Source organism: Canis lupus, chromosome 8, assembly GCF_003254725.2.
Source record: "Canis lupus dingo isolate Sandy chromosome 8, ASM325472v2, whole genome shotgun sequence".
Classification (NCBI taxonomy): domain Eukaryota; kingdom Metazoa; phylum Chordata; class Mammalia; order Carnivora; family Canidae; genus Canis; species Canis lupus.
Genome location: NC_064250.1, coordinates 14,343,254 through 14,357,954, shown reverse-complemented (window position 1 = coordinate 14,357,954; position 14,701 = coordinate 14,343,254). Strand labels below are relative to the sequence as shown.

Genomic DNA, 14,701 nt, shown 5'->3' with positions numbered 1-14,701 from the left:
AAGTGTTGTTTGTAGCAGATTGGAATGGGGAAACGATTGATAAGGAAATGAGCAGTTTGCAGGCTGTTGCAGAAATCCAGGTAAGAGAAAATGTAATAAACGTTAATTGAGGCAAACATTCAAAATTAAAAATAAACTTAATTGGGATCCCTGGGTGGCGCAAAAACTTAATTGTGTTTTTGGAATGTGTTGTCAATTTTTATTTTGCAGCTGTGTATTATTATTTTAATATTTTAATAAATATACAATGACAAAAATGTATAAAATTTAAAGGTTTTTAGCAGCTAATGCATTAATGAATATTTTTTAATTGTTTTTACTGTTACAGTTTACTAATAAAACAGTAGCCCATGTGGCTTGTAACATGCTTCACATGCTGGTTCATTATGTACCTAGACTTCAGGTTTATCAGCCTGATTCTCCCTTGAAGATTATTCAAGTGAGTATTTCTCATTTATTGTGGCCCTGTTAAAAATCTTTAGATTTGGATACCTTGAAATATAAAATTATTTAATGGTTTTCTTTAAATTTTGCATGGCTAAGTTATGGCAACCCGGGCAGCTTTTTTGAGATATCAAAGTTCATGATAATCTCCTTGTATTTTATGTTAGGAGACTGTGATCTTGGTTTTTTAAAAGCTACCTGCAAATTTATAATTGCCATTGTCTTTATTAATATATATTCTTTATTCAGCCTCTCTTAGGTGAGAAAATATACATCCCTCCAGTTACCAGAATCAGGATATTATTTTGATTCATCCCCTTTACTTTTCAGTTAATCATAGATGGAGTTTGCGTTTTAAATTTTTTTTTTTTTCATTTTAATTCTGTGTCTCCTATACAACACCTGACCTCTTTCATTCTTTCTTTCTTGTGATACTGTGGTAGCTTTCTGGTTGGTCTCTTGGCTTCTGAGGTCTTCTCCTTCAAATCATCCTTCACATTCATATGACTTATGTCAAAACCCAACAGTATAGCTGAGTGGTTTTCCTTTGCTTATAAAATAAGACCCATGTTGTTTATCTGGTTATTTGAAGCCTCTGGATGAGGACTCAGCCCATCTTTTCAAAATCATGTAGAGATTCCTTTGAAATATCCTGTTGTCCAGGTACCTGAGTCAGTTTACTATCTTCTGAACATACCTTCACTCAACCTCATAGAGTTGCTTTGAAGACTAAATGAGAAAATATACTTTAGAGTCCTTAGAACTTTTTGCCATAAAAATTACAGGACATAAATTTTAATAAATGTTGGCTGTAGCTATTATAATTATTATGTAGGATGTAAGTGTGAATGTACTATGTCAATATTAAAACTTGAAAATTTCTGAAATTTTAAATTTAAAAATTTTGAAAATTTTACCCTTTAAGATTGATTGTTTGAAAATTAAGATCATTCTTTAAGCAGATTTTTTTTTCATTTAGGAAAGCCTGAAAATCCTTTCCCTTGTTTTCTTTATCAGTTTATATATTAATACTCATCTAATTACTTCTTAAGTATGCAGATTTTTGTAGATTACTTCATTATATAGTGGTCAGTGGCTACAGATGAAGAGTTATTATATTATTCAACTTCTAGTTGAATGAAGAAATGAAATCCCAAAATTGTAGAGCATTTCACTAATGGTTTACCTATTTGCATAGTTAGGAAAGGAAGCCCAGTTCTACGACCAGTATTAAGCAGATGCATCTAATATACTAAGTTCTTTTTTTTTTTTTTTTTTAAGATTTTATTTATTCATTCATGAGAGACACAGAGAGAGAGAGGCAGAGACACAGGCAGAGGGAAAAGCAGGCCCTATGCAGGGAGCCTGATGCAGGACTCGATCCCGGAACCCCATGATCACTCCCTAAGCCAAAGGCAGATGTTCAACCGCCGAGCCACCCAGGCATCCCTAATATACTAGATTCTGTTAGTGAATAAAGCCTTTTAATATGTAAAGTATATTCAGAGGAATTTTTCTACTTGATTCAATAACTTACAGAAATATAATAGCATACAATAAAAATATAATAAATTTACCTATGTATTTTTAGCATGCACATAAAAAATTTAATGAGATCAGGAAATTTCCAGAGTAACATTGTGTGCCTTTTTTGCCATCTTTTAATAATTTTTATTTCATATTTTTGTATCAAATTTATTCATGTACTATTCAATGTATAATATATGTTAATTTTAAAAACCACATAATAAAAATTAAAAAAAAAACATATTTACCCACAAATATGTACACACATACATGTCTGGAAAGATGAGAGTAGATTTCTTTTTCTTTTTCTTTTCTTTTCTTTTTTTTTTTTTTTAAGTAAACTCTATGCCCAACACCAGGCTTGAACTCACAACTTCAAGGTCAAGAGTCACATGCTGTACCAACTGAGCCAGCCAGGCACCCTGAGAGTCAATTTCCTTATTTCCCCCCCCAACTTAAATGAGAAATAGTTGACAAACATGATTGTTTAAAGTATACAATGTGATGATTTGATAATTGTGGAATGATTACCAAGGTCTAGATAATTAACACATCCATTACCTCACCTAGTTAACTGTTGTTTGTTTTTTTATGGTGAGAATGGTCTACTCTTAGCAACTTCCAGATATTCAGCATATGATTAACTATAGTCACCATGCTGTACATTAGATCTTACTATTTTTATAACTGAAAATTTATACCTTTTGACCTGCATCTCCCTGTTTCCCTCCTTTCCTCTGAGCCCCTGGTCACCACTATTCTATTCTCTTTCTATGAAATCAGGTTCTTTAAGATTCCACATATAAGTTATACCATACAATATTTGCCTATCTGTCTGCTTATTTCACTTACAGTAATGCCCTCCAGGTTGTCATAAATGGCAGGATTTCCTTTCTTACGGCTGAATAATAATATTCCATTGTGTGTGTGTGTGTATGTGTGTGTATACACACACACATACATATTTTTTGTATTCATTTATCCACAGATTTATATTGTTTCCATATCTTTGCTATTGTGAATAATGTGGCAGTGAACATGAGTGTACAAGTAGCTCTTTGAGATACTGATTTCATTTCCTTCAGAACTGGGTTGCTGAATCATATGATAGTTCTTTTTGGGGGGAGCTGGGGGGGAAGGGGGGAAATAGAGTGGGTGGGAATCATATGGTAGTTCTATTTTTAATATTTTGAGGAACCTCCATATTGTTTTCTGTAAAGGCTGTACCAGTTCACGTTCCCACCAACATTGTGTATCAGTTTTCTTTTCTCTACCCCCTTGCCAACATCTGTTATCTCTTGTCTTTTTGAAAATAGCCATTCTAACAGATGGAAGGTGATATCTCATCATGGTTTTGATTTGCATTTTCCTCATAATTAGTGATATGGAACACCTTTTCATATATCTATTAACAATTTGAATGTCTTCTTTGGAAAAATGTTTATTCAAGTTCTTTGCCCATTTTTAAATTGGATTATTTGCTTTTTTGCTATTGAGTTGCAGGAGTTCTTCATTTATTTTATGTATTAACCCCTAATGTAGATATATGGTTTGTAAATATTTTCTCCCATTTTCCATTAGCTGCCTTTTCAAGTCCTTTTTTTTTTTTTTTTACTTTTCCTTTGCTTCCTTTGCTGTGCAGGTGCTCTTGATATGGTCCCACTTATTTATTTTAGCTTTTGGTGTCTTATCCAAAAAATCAATGCCGAGAGCAATATCAAGAGTATTTTCCCTCTGTTTTCTTTTAGGAGTTGTATGGTTTCAGGTCTTAAATTTAAGTCTTTGATCCATTTCAAGTTAATTTTTGTCAGTGGTATAAAATAGGGGTCCAGTTTCATTCTTTTGCATTGGATATCCAGTTTTCTTAACACCACTTATTGAAAATACTGTACTTAATCTTTCTTAATTTCTTTTTCTTACATTTCATTGTTAATGTATAGAAATGCAATTGATTTTTAACCCTGAAACCTTACTGAATTCACTAGTTCTGACACTTTTTTGGTGAAATGTGTTGGGTTTCCTAAGTATAAGATGATGTTACCTGCAGACAAATAATCTTACTAATTCCTTTCAGATTTGGATGCCTTTTCATTCTTTTTCTTCCCTAATTGCTATGATAGGACTAAAGTACTATGCTGAATAGAAATGGCAATTGTGAGCATCCTTGACTTGCTCCTGACCTTAGAAGAAAAGCTTTTAACTTTTCACCATTGAGAATGATGTTAGCTGTTGGTTTGTCATATATGGCCTTTATTATGTTGAAGTACATTCCTTCTATAACTAATTTGTTGAGCAGAGTAGATTTCTTGAGTGATAGAATTGCAGATGATTTTTATAAATCTTTTGCTTATCTATATCCTCTAATTTTTCTGTGAACACATATTATATATGTTTATGTATATTGATTCCTGAATTGAATTTGTAAGAAATCTATAGTTGATAGAGTATATAATTTTGGTTCCATACACATGAGGATTATAAATGATTGAAAAGCTTACATATTAAAAGTTACTTTGCAAAAAAAAAAAGTCTTGCAATAACATTGATAATGTCTTTAGAATTAGAAAATGTATTTAGGATAAACTTTCATCAAATAGATTTTATGTCACTTTACCTAACATTTAATGGATGCATCATTAACATAGTTTGAACTTTTTTTCTTTGCTGACAGATTCTAATAGCCACCATCACCCATCTTTTGCCAAGTACAGAAGCTTCATCTTATGAAATGGATAAGAGGGTAATTAAAATTTTGTTTGATATTTAATATATGTTTAGTAAGGTATTTTTTTAATTTATTTTTTATTAGTAAGGTATTTATATTTTAAATTAGCAAAGCTAGATATTTACATGGCAAACATTAATTCATCTTGTGCTTAAAATCCACTTTACATTATTTAAGTGTAACCAAATTATATTTTAGTTCAGATTTCAAGTTAGTCATGGTTATTTGATAAAGTCTTTGAATCTCTTGGATGTGAGGAACCTTGGAGGATATTTTATTCATTTATAATTATTTCACTTTATCTTGCCAAATTATGGTCTTGTTTATGCCTGAAAATAAGTAATTCTGAGAAATTCATCAACTCGGAAGGCAACCATACATCTTTATATAGCTGTTACTGGTAGAAAATAACGAAATTTCCATTAAGGAGAGTATGTATAATAGAGATGGCATATAGAGGAAAATCTACCCCCTGGCCACAAAAAGTTTTACAGGATTGCAATCACCTTAGTAAATTCATTCTGAGATTCCTTTAATTATTTCAGGTACTGTATTTGTAAGTCTAAAGTTTCTATTTGGTTTCTTTTCATAGTTTTCCATATCTTTCTTGAAATCTGCATTTCTATATCAATTATATCTACTCTATTAGATTTTTAACAGTTTATCATAATTATTTTAAATTCCTTGTCGGCCAAATTCAATATTGGTGTTATTGCTAGGTATGTTTCTATTGAAATCTTTTCTTCTTGATTGTGGATTCCATTTTTCTGTTCATATATTTGTTAGTTTCTTAAAATATATTAGGCATAGTACATAACATGTTATAGAGATTCTAGTAGATCTGTGCTGCCCGGGATACTAACTACTACCCACACGTGACTTTAAATTTAAATAAAATTAAATTAAAAGTTTATATTAAAAATTTAATTCCTTATTTGTGCTAACCATATTTCAAGTGCTCAGTAGCCACATGGACAAATATATACCATTTCCATCATTGCACAAACCTCTATTAATCAAGGCTGCTCTAGATTCTTTTCCTCTGAAAATTATTCTGTTCCTTTCCATTTTCACATCCTAATCTTGCATTTTATTCTCCAGATCTCAGTGTCATCATCTCTTAATCATACAGGTTGAAATCTCAAAAGAGCAAAGTTGTTGGAGAAAGATGAATTTCAGTTTTCGTTATGTTTTATGTGAGGAATAATGCCAGCAAAACCATGAGCAAAGCAACTCTGTATTGCTAAAGTAGTAAGTTTGAAGCTCAAAACAAAATTACTGGTATCATCAACACATGAGTAGTATTAAACTCTGGGAATATATGTAATCACTTGAGAAGTTATAGAGTAAGAAGAGTTATTAACAAAATAGAACACTTCGAAGAAAAACAGAGCAGGGGGTCACCAAAATGGAGACATAGGAGGCTCCTGAATTTTCTTCCTCCCGTGGATGTGCCAAAGATACAGCTACACATGGAGCAGTTCTCTCTGAGAGAAATCCAGCAACTAGTTGAATGATCCTATGCATCAGGAAATACCCACATCAATACATAGGAAACATTGAGGCACACTCTTGAGATAAACCCATTGACACAGTCAGGAGAGAACTCCCAACTGCCAGGGTCTTTCAGAGGCTGCTAGCACCCCAGCTTTTAAGCTTTTTAAGCCTATCCCCAGGGATAGGCTTGTAAATCACCTGGCTCTGAAAGCCAACGGGGCTTGTATTCACAAGGCCCACAGAACTATAGGAAACAAAGGAGCACTTGTTAACAGGAGTGTGAGCACCTGCCATTGCTATTCCCCCAGTGTTCAGCACAGAGGTGACAGGCATTCTTTCTCTATGAAAGAGTTGACTGCATACTTTCCCAGCTGCTGCCTGAGAGTCCAGCTTCTAATCAGCCTTCATCCAGGTGCTGACTGGAGTCCTTCTGGAAGCTCTTAAGAACCAGTGGGCACTTCCCCTTGTATTCTCCCTCTGACTGGCTCCAGCAATAAAATCAGGTCTCTACCTTTCCCCTAGAAAGAGCTTGTCAACACTAAGTGAGTGGCTCCCAAATGACCTACTTCTGGGAGTGGACAGAACTTCGCATTCATGTATTCTCTGGAAACACACAAAACAGGGTGGTTCTGTTTGCACCAGCACTCCCAGCGACTGTTTCCCTGGCTTAGCACAGAATGAGTAAGCAAAAATAGCCAGCTCTCAATTTCTCTGTTAGGGGCTAGACTGCATATAGCTAATGTCCCAACCTTTCCAGCTGCTCCTGAAAGTCAGACTACCGATTAGCCTGCATCAGGAAGCTGAAGGAGTAGGCAATTAGTAGTCCTTCAGGAGCCTGATTAGGTATATTGGCATTTCCCACTCTTTTAGGACACAGTTTGGATAGTCACAGAAGTTTGATGAGCAGCTAAGAGCTTGAGCCAGGCTGCTAGTTTGCCTTTTCCAATTAATAAGTATCTTTTAGGAAGATACTTTGAGATTATATAAATAACCTGTTATTTCTTAAACCTTTTATTAAGTAGTTTTGCCAGCCATTTATAACTCTTACCAGAATTAGATGTTAGGATAGTTTCCTAATTCTGTCATTACTTTTACATTAATGTCATTAGTTAGTTTTCTATGATAAGGAAGAGCTTTCTCTTATTCCCTATCCATCTTACCAGTGTGGGATCATAATTCTTATTTTATGCAATGGATTGTAATCCTTAGTTTTTTTACTACCATTATTTATTTCAGAGCTCAAAATGTCCCAGACTTAGCCAGTGGGAATGCCCTTTAAAATGGCTTCTTTATCCTTTTGTCATATCCTCCTCATTATTCTTTCAGCATATCCTTAATTTCTGTCACCACAGAATTTTTCAGACTTATTTTGTATTTTTCCTGCCTCAGTACTGAAATTAGCCATTTCCCCAAGGAACTCTGGTTCTGTTGAGTGGGAATAGTGTTCTCAAATAAAGATCTGGGAGCTAAGTGTTTACATTGTCATTGGGTTGTGTGTGTGTGGTTTTTTCCCTTAGGCCCTCTCACGAGATAAAGCTAAAAAAAAGATAATATGTACACACATGTAAATAAATAGTATGTGTTTATGTATGTATTTCTTTGTGTGTATTAAAATACCATGAGTTTACCTTGACACCTCTGATTCTAATCCAACACAAGGGTCAGTCTGTCCTCTCCCTTTACATATTTGTAACCACCTGCCCCAATAATGAGAACCTAACTCCTTTATCCACATTTATTCACAGTATATTTACTTCTTTGTGCAGTTTTAGAAAAATAAAAGGAGTTTCAGAATATACTTATGCCTGTATATAGTTACCAAAAGAGTATATAGTTCAAAAGCTGTGTTTAAAAGTTACTTGAGTTACTTCTCCCTCCCCTTAGCCTCACTTTAGTATGATTATAGAATTCATTTGAATATAGTTCAGGTTATTTTTTCAGTTTGTATTCTATTTTAGTGTTTTCTCCCCATCCCTGTTGGTTTTGTTTTTTAGTTTATGTTTTATCCATTCTTTCTGCACAATGAACAGATACGATATTTTTTCCCCTCCTTGTTTGTTAAGAGATACATATTCTAGATATTCTTTGGTATTTAGATTTTTTTACTTGCAGGGTATCCTGGAAATTCACAATACATCAATTCATGAAGATGTTCTGTGTTCTTTTTTACAGCTGTATAGTATCATTACTACAGTGTGTGAATGTACTGTCATTTATTCAACTCACTCTCCTATGTATGGATATACAGGGTTTTTGGTTTTTTTTTTTTTCTTTTTCCAGTATTTTGCAATTGTAAAGAATGCTGCAGTGATTGTAGCAATTCAGTCACACCTGCACATTCCACTTCTAATTCTAGTTCTCTTGCTATTTCTATCAATTTTGCAGTTACTTCCTTAATTGAAATCTTCCAGCTCCTCAAAGTCATCCATGAGGTTTGGAATCACTTCTTCTAAACTCCTGTTAATGTTGACATTTTCACCTTTCCCATGAATCATGAATGTTCTTTATGACATCTAGAGTGGTGAATCCTTTCCAGAAGCTTTTCAGTTCACTTTACCCAGATTCTAAAGATAAATCACTATCTATGGGAGCTGTAGCTTTATGAAATGTATTTAAATACTACTTGAAATAAAAATTTCTCCTTAATCCTAATGAGCTACAGAATGGATAGCAGGCATAAAAACAACATTAATCTCATTGTGCATCTCCATCAGAGCTCTTGGACTTAAAATATTCAGTAAACTATGTTGTAAATAGATGTGGTATCATCCAGGCTTTGTTGTTCCATGTGTGGAACACAGGCAGAAGAGATTTAGCATAATTCTTAAGGGCCCTAGGATTTTTGGAATAGTAAATAAATGCTGGTTTCAACTCAAAGTTACTAGCTGCCTTAGCCCCTACCAAAAGAAGCAGCTTTGAAGCCAGGCATTGACTTCTCTCTAGCTACAAAAATCCTAGGTGGCATCTTTTACAAATACAAAGCTGTTTTGTCTACAATGAAAATCTGTTGTTTAGTGTAGCTAACCCTTTGGATAACTCGCCATACCCTCTGTATCAGCATCTGCTGCTTCATCTTCTACTTTCATGTTACACAGATGGTTCCTTTCCTTAAACCACACAAATCAATTTCTTCTAACTTCAAACTGCTCTTTTGTAGTTTCCTTACCTCTCTCAAGCTTCACAGAATTTAAGAGAGTTAGGGCCTTGCTCTAGTCTAGACTTTGACTTAAGCAGCTGGTTTGATCTTCCATCCAGACCATAAAACTTTCTCTATATCAGCTGTGCAGCTGTTTTGCTTTCTTAACATTCATGTGTTTCCTGGAGTAGTACTTTTACTTCCTTCAAAACTTTTCTTTTGTATTCACAGCTTGGCCATTTGGCAAAGAAACCTAGTTTTCAGCCTGTTTGGACTTTCGACATGCCTTTCTCATTAAATTTCTAGCTTTTTATTAAAGTGAGAGGGCAGCCCCAGTGGCTTAGCAGTTTAGCACTGCCTTCAGCCTGGGGCGTGACCCTGGAGACCTGGGATCGAGTCCCACGTCGGACTCCCTGCATGGAGCCTGCTTCTCCCTCTGCCGTGTGTCTCTGCCTCTCTCTCTCTCTCTCTCTCTCTCTCTCTCTTTGTGTGTGTGTGTCTCTCATGAATGAATGAATGAATGAATGAATGAATAAATAAATAAATAAATAAAGTGAGAGTCAGTGACTCTTCCTTTCACTTGAACACTTAGAGGCCATTGTAGGATTATTAATTGGCCTAATTTCAGTAGTGTGGTGTCTCAGGGAATGAAGAGGCATGAGGAGAGGAAAGACAGATGGGGGAATAGCTGGTTAGTGGAGCAGTCAAAACACATATGTTTACTGATTAAGTTTGCTGTCTTATATATGGACATTGTTTGTGGTACCCCCAAACAATTGCAGTAATAACATCAAAGATCACAGATCACCATAACATATAATAATAATGAAAAAGTTAGAAATATTGTGAGAATTACCAAAATGTGACATAGAGACATAAAGTGAACAAATGCTGTCAGAAAATGGTGCTCCATAGACTTGCTCAACACTGGATTGCTACAAACCTTCAATTTATCAGAAATGCAGTACCTGTAAAGCAAAGCACAATAAAATGATATAGAATCTTTAGATTCACATTTACTTTCCTTAAGCTATTTTCTTTTTAATGTTACCTTGCTTTGTGTATTATTTTTGGGAAGTCTGATGTCAGTTTTATTCTTTTGCCCTTATAAATTATTTCATCTTTTTTCCAGGAGGCCCTAAGGATATTTTTTCTTTATATTTGAAGTCTTACTTTTAAATCTTTATCAGAATATGTGTTAGAGTTGATTATTGCAGGTCAGTTTGTCCTGGCTTCTGGTGAATCTTTTTATTTTTTATTTTTTTTAAGATTTTATTTATTTATTTGACAGAGGGAGAGAGAACAAGTGGGAAGAGCAGCAGGCAGAGGGAGAGGGAGAAGCAGGCTCCCTGCTGATCAGGGACTTGATCCCAGGACCCTGAGATCATGACTTGAGCTGAAGGCATATCTTAATCATCTAAGCCACCCAGGTGCCCCCTGTGGACCTTTTTTAATGTGTATATTTCAGAGGTTCCAATTCTATATAAATTGTATATTCTTTTTCTTTTATTTCAGCCATATTCTCCCTGACACTTTTTATCATTTTAAAATTTCATTTTTAAATTGTTATCCACTGTTCTTCAATACCTGTATTATATTTTGTGGTTTTTTTCAAATATATTCTTCATTAGGCATTTATATTTAGGCTTCATTTCTAAATTTTGTCCTTTTGCTTCTTGTACTGACTTGATATAATTCTTCATTTCTTGATCTATTCTTAGTTTTTAATTTCTGATTTAAGATAGATTTTCTTTGTCCCTATATCTAAATGCTGTTTGATAATATCTAATTTAGGTTAGAATATTGTGTTATAGTGTTCTTCTGCTTCATAATTGAGGTTTTTGGGTGGGGGTTTCATCAGCCGAATTGCTTAGATTCTCATTTTTTTTGTTTTCTTTTCATAATAGTTTTATTTCTATGGACGAAGTTGGTGAGGGTGAGGGTGGTTTACAAGATTCCTACTTCAAGAGCTCCCCCTTCTGGTGTTTCAACAAAGTATAGTGTCTTTATTGTCTTTTTAAGGAGAGGAATTGTTAAGACCATAAATTTATTGGTTGATGCTTTTTAAGGAAGAGAGAGATTGCAGGTCCATCAGTTTTTAAAATTTAAGTCTTGCAAGATCCTAAGTTTCTCTTTTTACTACATGTTTTCCAGAGGTCATCTCCTCATATCTTCTTAACATTCTTTTTCCCCAAAGCATTACCTTCCCTCTGTGTACTTTTAAGTCCTTTTTTCCTACTCAGTATCTGTCTTCCAGTACATTTTTTTCAGTATTCTCACACTTAGGATGACTTTTTCTTTCTTGCTTGGTTTTTAGGTTTGTACCTTGTACTTTTCTGTCTTTTACAATTTTTCTCAAACTGCCCTTGCTCTTCATGAAAGTTTATAATAGGAGAATGGGGAAAAGCTTGCTGAGATTTGCTGCATACTTTATACTTACAGATAATTTAAAGTTTAGATGTTCTGTTTTTTGTGTTTATACTGAGGATGTTGGTTTTGTGATGTTTTATTGGTTCTTTTTGTTCCTTAAAAGGAATGTAGAAGGTGACTGTAATATATATGAACTTAATCTTGCATTTGTGTTCCATTCCTTAAAGAATTTTAAATAGTTGACTGATGTCTGTTCTCATTTAAGCTCAGTATTTTTATAGTAATTTAAAGTAATTCTGGCAGTCCTATTTTTATTATGTTTAAAGTTTCATTGTGTTGGCTCTAAAATACAAAGAAGAAACCCACAATAATACTCATATACAATATTTTAGAGTCACCTAGATCTAAGTAAATATTCATGGTAGAATTAGGGTTGATAGCTCCTGAAATAAATTTTGGAAGAAGGGATCCCTGGGTGGCGCAGCGGTTTGGCGCCTGCCTTTGGCCCAGGGCGCGATTCTGGAGACCCGGGATCGAATCCCACGTCGGGCTCCCGGTGCATGGAGCCTGCTTCTCCCTCTGCCTGTGTCTCTGCCTCTCTCTCTCTCTCTGTGTGTGACTATCATAAATAATAAGTAAAATAAAAAAAAATTTTGGAAGAAATAAATAAGTTGGTGAATTTCTTTTAAAAGTATTAAGGTCAGGATGCCTGAGTGGCTCAGCAGTTGAACATCTGCCTTTGGCGCAGGGCGGGATCCTGGGGTCTAAGATGGAGTTCCGCATCAGGCTTCCTGCCTGGAGCCTGCTTCTTCCTCTCTCTGTGTCTCTGCCCCTCTCTCTCTCTCTGTGTCTCTCATAAATAAATACATAAAATCTTTTTTTAAAAAGGTATTAAGGTCTTATTTTATGAGTTTACAATAATAATCTTTTTTGTTGTTGTTTCAGTTGGTAGTATCCTTACTTCTGTGCCTTCTGGACTGGATCATGGCCTTACCTTTAAAGACACTGCTCCAACCAATCCATGCTACAGGAGCAGAAAATGATAAAATAGAAAAATCTGTCCTCAATTGCATTTATAAGGTAAATTTGTTTGCTTTATTTATTTTTTTTTTAATTTGTTTGCTTTAACCAACACTTTTTAAAACTGAAAAAAATAGCATTTCTTAGTATTACATTTTTAGTTTTTTAGAGCCAGGTATTTTCTAAGAACGTAGATTTATCTTACAGTGTCTAAGGCTAATTAAAATTTCTTCCTACAAGGTACAGTTGTTTCACTGCAGATTTTTGAAAGGAGTCAAATCTTTGTTGAATGTGAGAATGATTAGTTAAATTTTATTCATTCTTCTTTTTAAGAAGTATTAAGTTTTACCTTGATTGAAGAACTAAGTTTTAAAATACTTAAAAATTTTGTCAAGCTCTTATATTCCAGTTGGCATTTTTCTCTTTTTGTTTATCTTCACTGAAAAGGAAAACTATATTTTTCCCTCATACTTTCAGGTATTACATGGGTGTGTTTATGGAGCTCAGTGTTTTAGCAATCCAAGGTATTTTCCAATGAGCCTCTCCGACTTGGCATCTGTAGATTATGATCCTTTTATGCATTTGGAAAGTCTGAAAGAGCCTGAACCTCTGCACTCTCCAGATTCAGAACGATCCTCTAAACTTCAGCCAGTGACAGAAGGTAAAAAAAATTCCTAAAGGACCATATTATTTCTTGGGTTCTCTGAAAATATGATTTGAGGGTGTAGGTAGAAATAATGGAGATGAATATGTCTTACTTTGTAGCTCTTTACCTCACCATGTGTATTATAGCAAAGTTCATTTTTAGTTTAGGAAATAACTTCAGAAACACAGTTACTAAGATTACATGTGATGACATTCCCTTTATACTTCTAGTTAAGTTACTCTGATAAGTTCTTTTTGGTATTTTATTTTATACATCATAGAATTTATATAATCGAATAACAGATTTAGCTTTGGAGCCTAACAGATAGGGTACTGACTATTATTTACTAGCTGAGTGGCTCTTTCAGTTTCCTTATTTGTAAAATGGGGATAATAATATCCATTCCCTTATGGTTGTTTTGAGTACTGAATAAGATATGTGTAAAACCCTTTGCACATTTCTTGGTAGGCAGTGAACTCAGTAACATTTTTTTAAGCCACATTGTGTCTACATTCATAAAGTTTACTTTCTGATATAAGGAAAAAATGTAAATAAATAACTTCTAAATATGAGTATAAAAGTAAATGTACATTTAAGATAGAAGTAGCCTAGAGGAACCCAGCAATCATTGAAGGGTTTTAAGGAGGTTATATACATGATAAAATTAGTAGTAAGAGCAGTTTGGCAACAGTATTTTCTAGGTCAGAGGATTATGGCCCAAGGCCAACCCCTTGTTTCTGTAAGTAAAGTTCTTTTTGCATCCATGCTGTTCATTTACATATCATGATGGCTGCTTTTGTGCAATATCAGCAGTGTTTGTTGTACAGTTGCAAAGGAGATCATGTGGTCCATAAAACTGAAAATTTTTACTATCTGGCTCCTTTTATGCATTCTGTAGAAAGAGTTTGCTGATCTCTGTTATGTTAGAATGGTTTTAGGGAAGTTAACTCGGGATCAGAGAGACTAATCATGAGGCTGTTGCAAGGTCTTTGTTAGGAATATATATTTGTGTGTTTGTGCACATGCATACACACACCTGTGTGTGTGTGTTCTGAGAAAAGTTGGAAAGGAAGGAAAACTGGAAGAGTAATTTCTCTGAAATAAGACAGGAAAAAGATGGGGTAATGATTTTAAATGATAGGTCCAATACAGAAAGACTGAAAACTATGTCTACTTTAATTTCAGCAAAGATGTAGGAGGGAGAAGTGGATGGCTGTGGGTTGTAGAGTAAGGAAGAGTTAAAGAGCCATTTGTCAAAAGTACTCTTTAAAGAAGTTTGTTTAAAAAAAGAGAGAAAAAAAAGAGAAAAGCAGTAAGACAGTGGTGAGCTAGTGGA

The 14,701-nt window shown here is 34.3% G+C and overlaps 1 protein-coding gene across 11 annotated transcripts in view; it reads left to right on the top strand.

The window, feature by feature from the left end:
* RALGAPA1 (Ral GTPase activating protein catalytic subunit alpha 1) overlaps positions 1-14,701 on the top strand; it is a 242,471-nt gene that overhangs the window by 135,580 nt on the left and 92,190 nt on the right. For all 11 annotated transcript variants that reach the window (XR_007412270.1, XM_025443673.3, XM_049113052.1 and 8 more), the window contains 4 exons: positions 329-439; positions 4,643-4,711; positions 12,645-12,779; positions 13,197-13,380. Coding sequence is in view for 10 of the 11 variants with exons in the window: in XM_025443673.3 (XP_025299458.1) it covers positions 329-439; positions 4,643-4,711; positions 12,645-12,779; positions 13,197-13,380 (499 nt within the window). In the remaining variant the exon portion in view is untranslated. The remainder of the gene's footprint in view (positions 1-328; positions 440-4,642; positions 4,712-12,644; positions 12,780-13,196; positions 13,381-14,701) is intronic.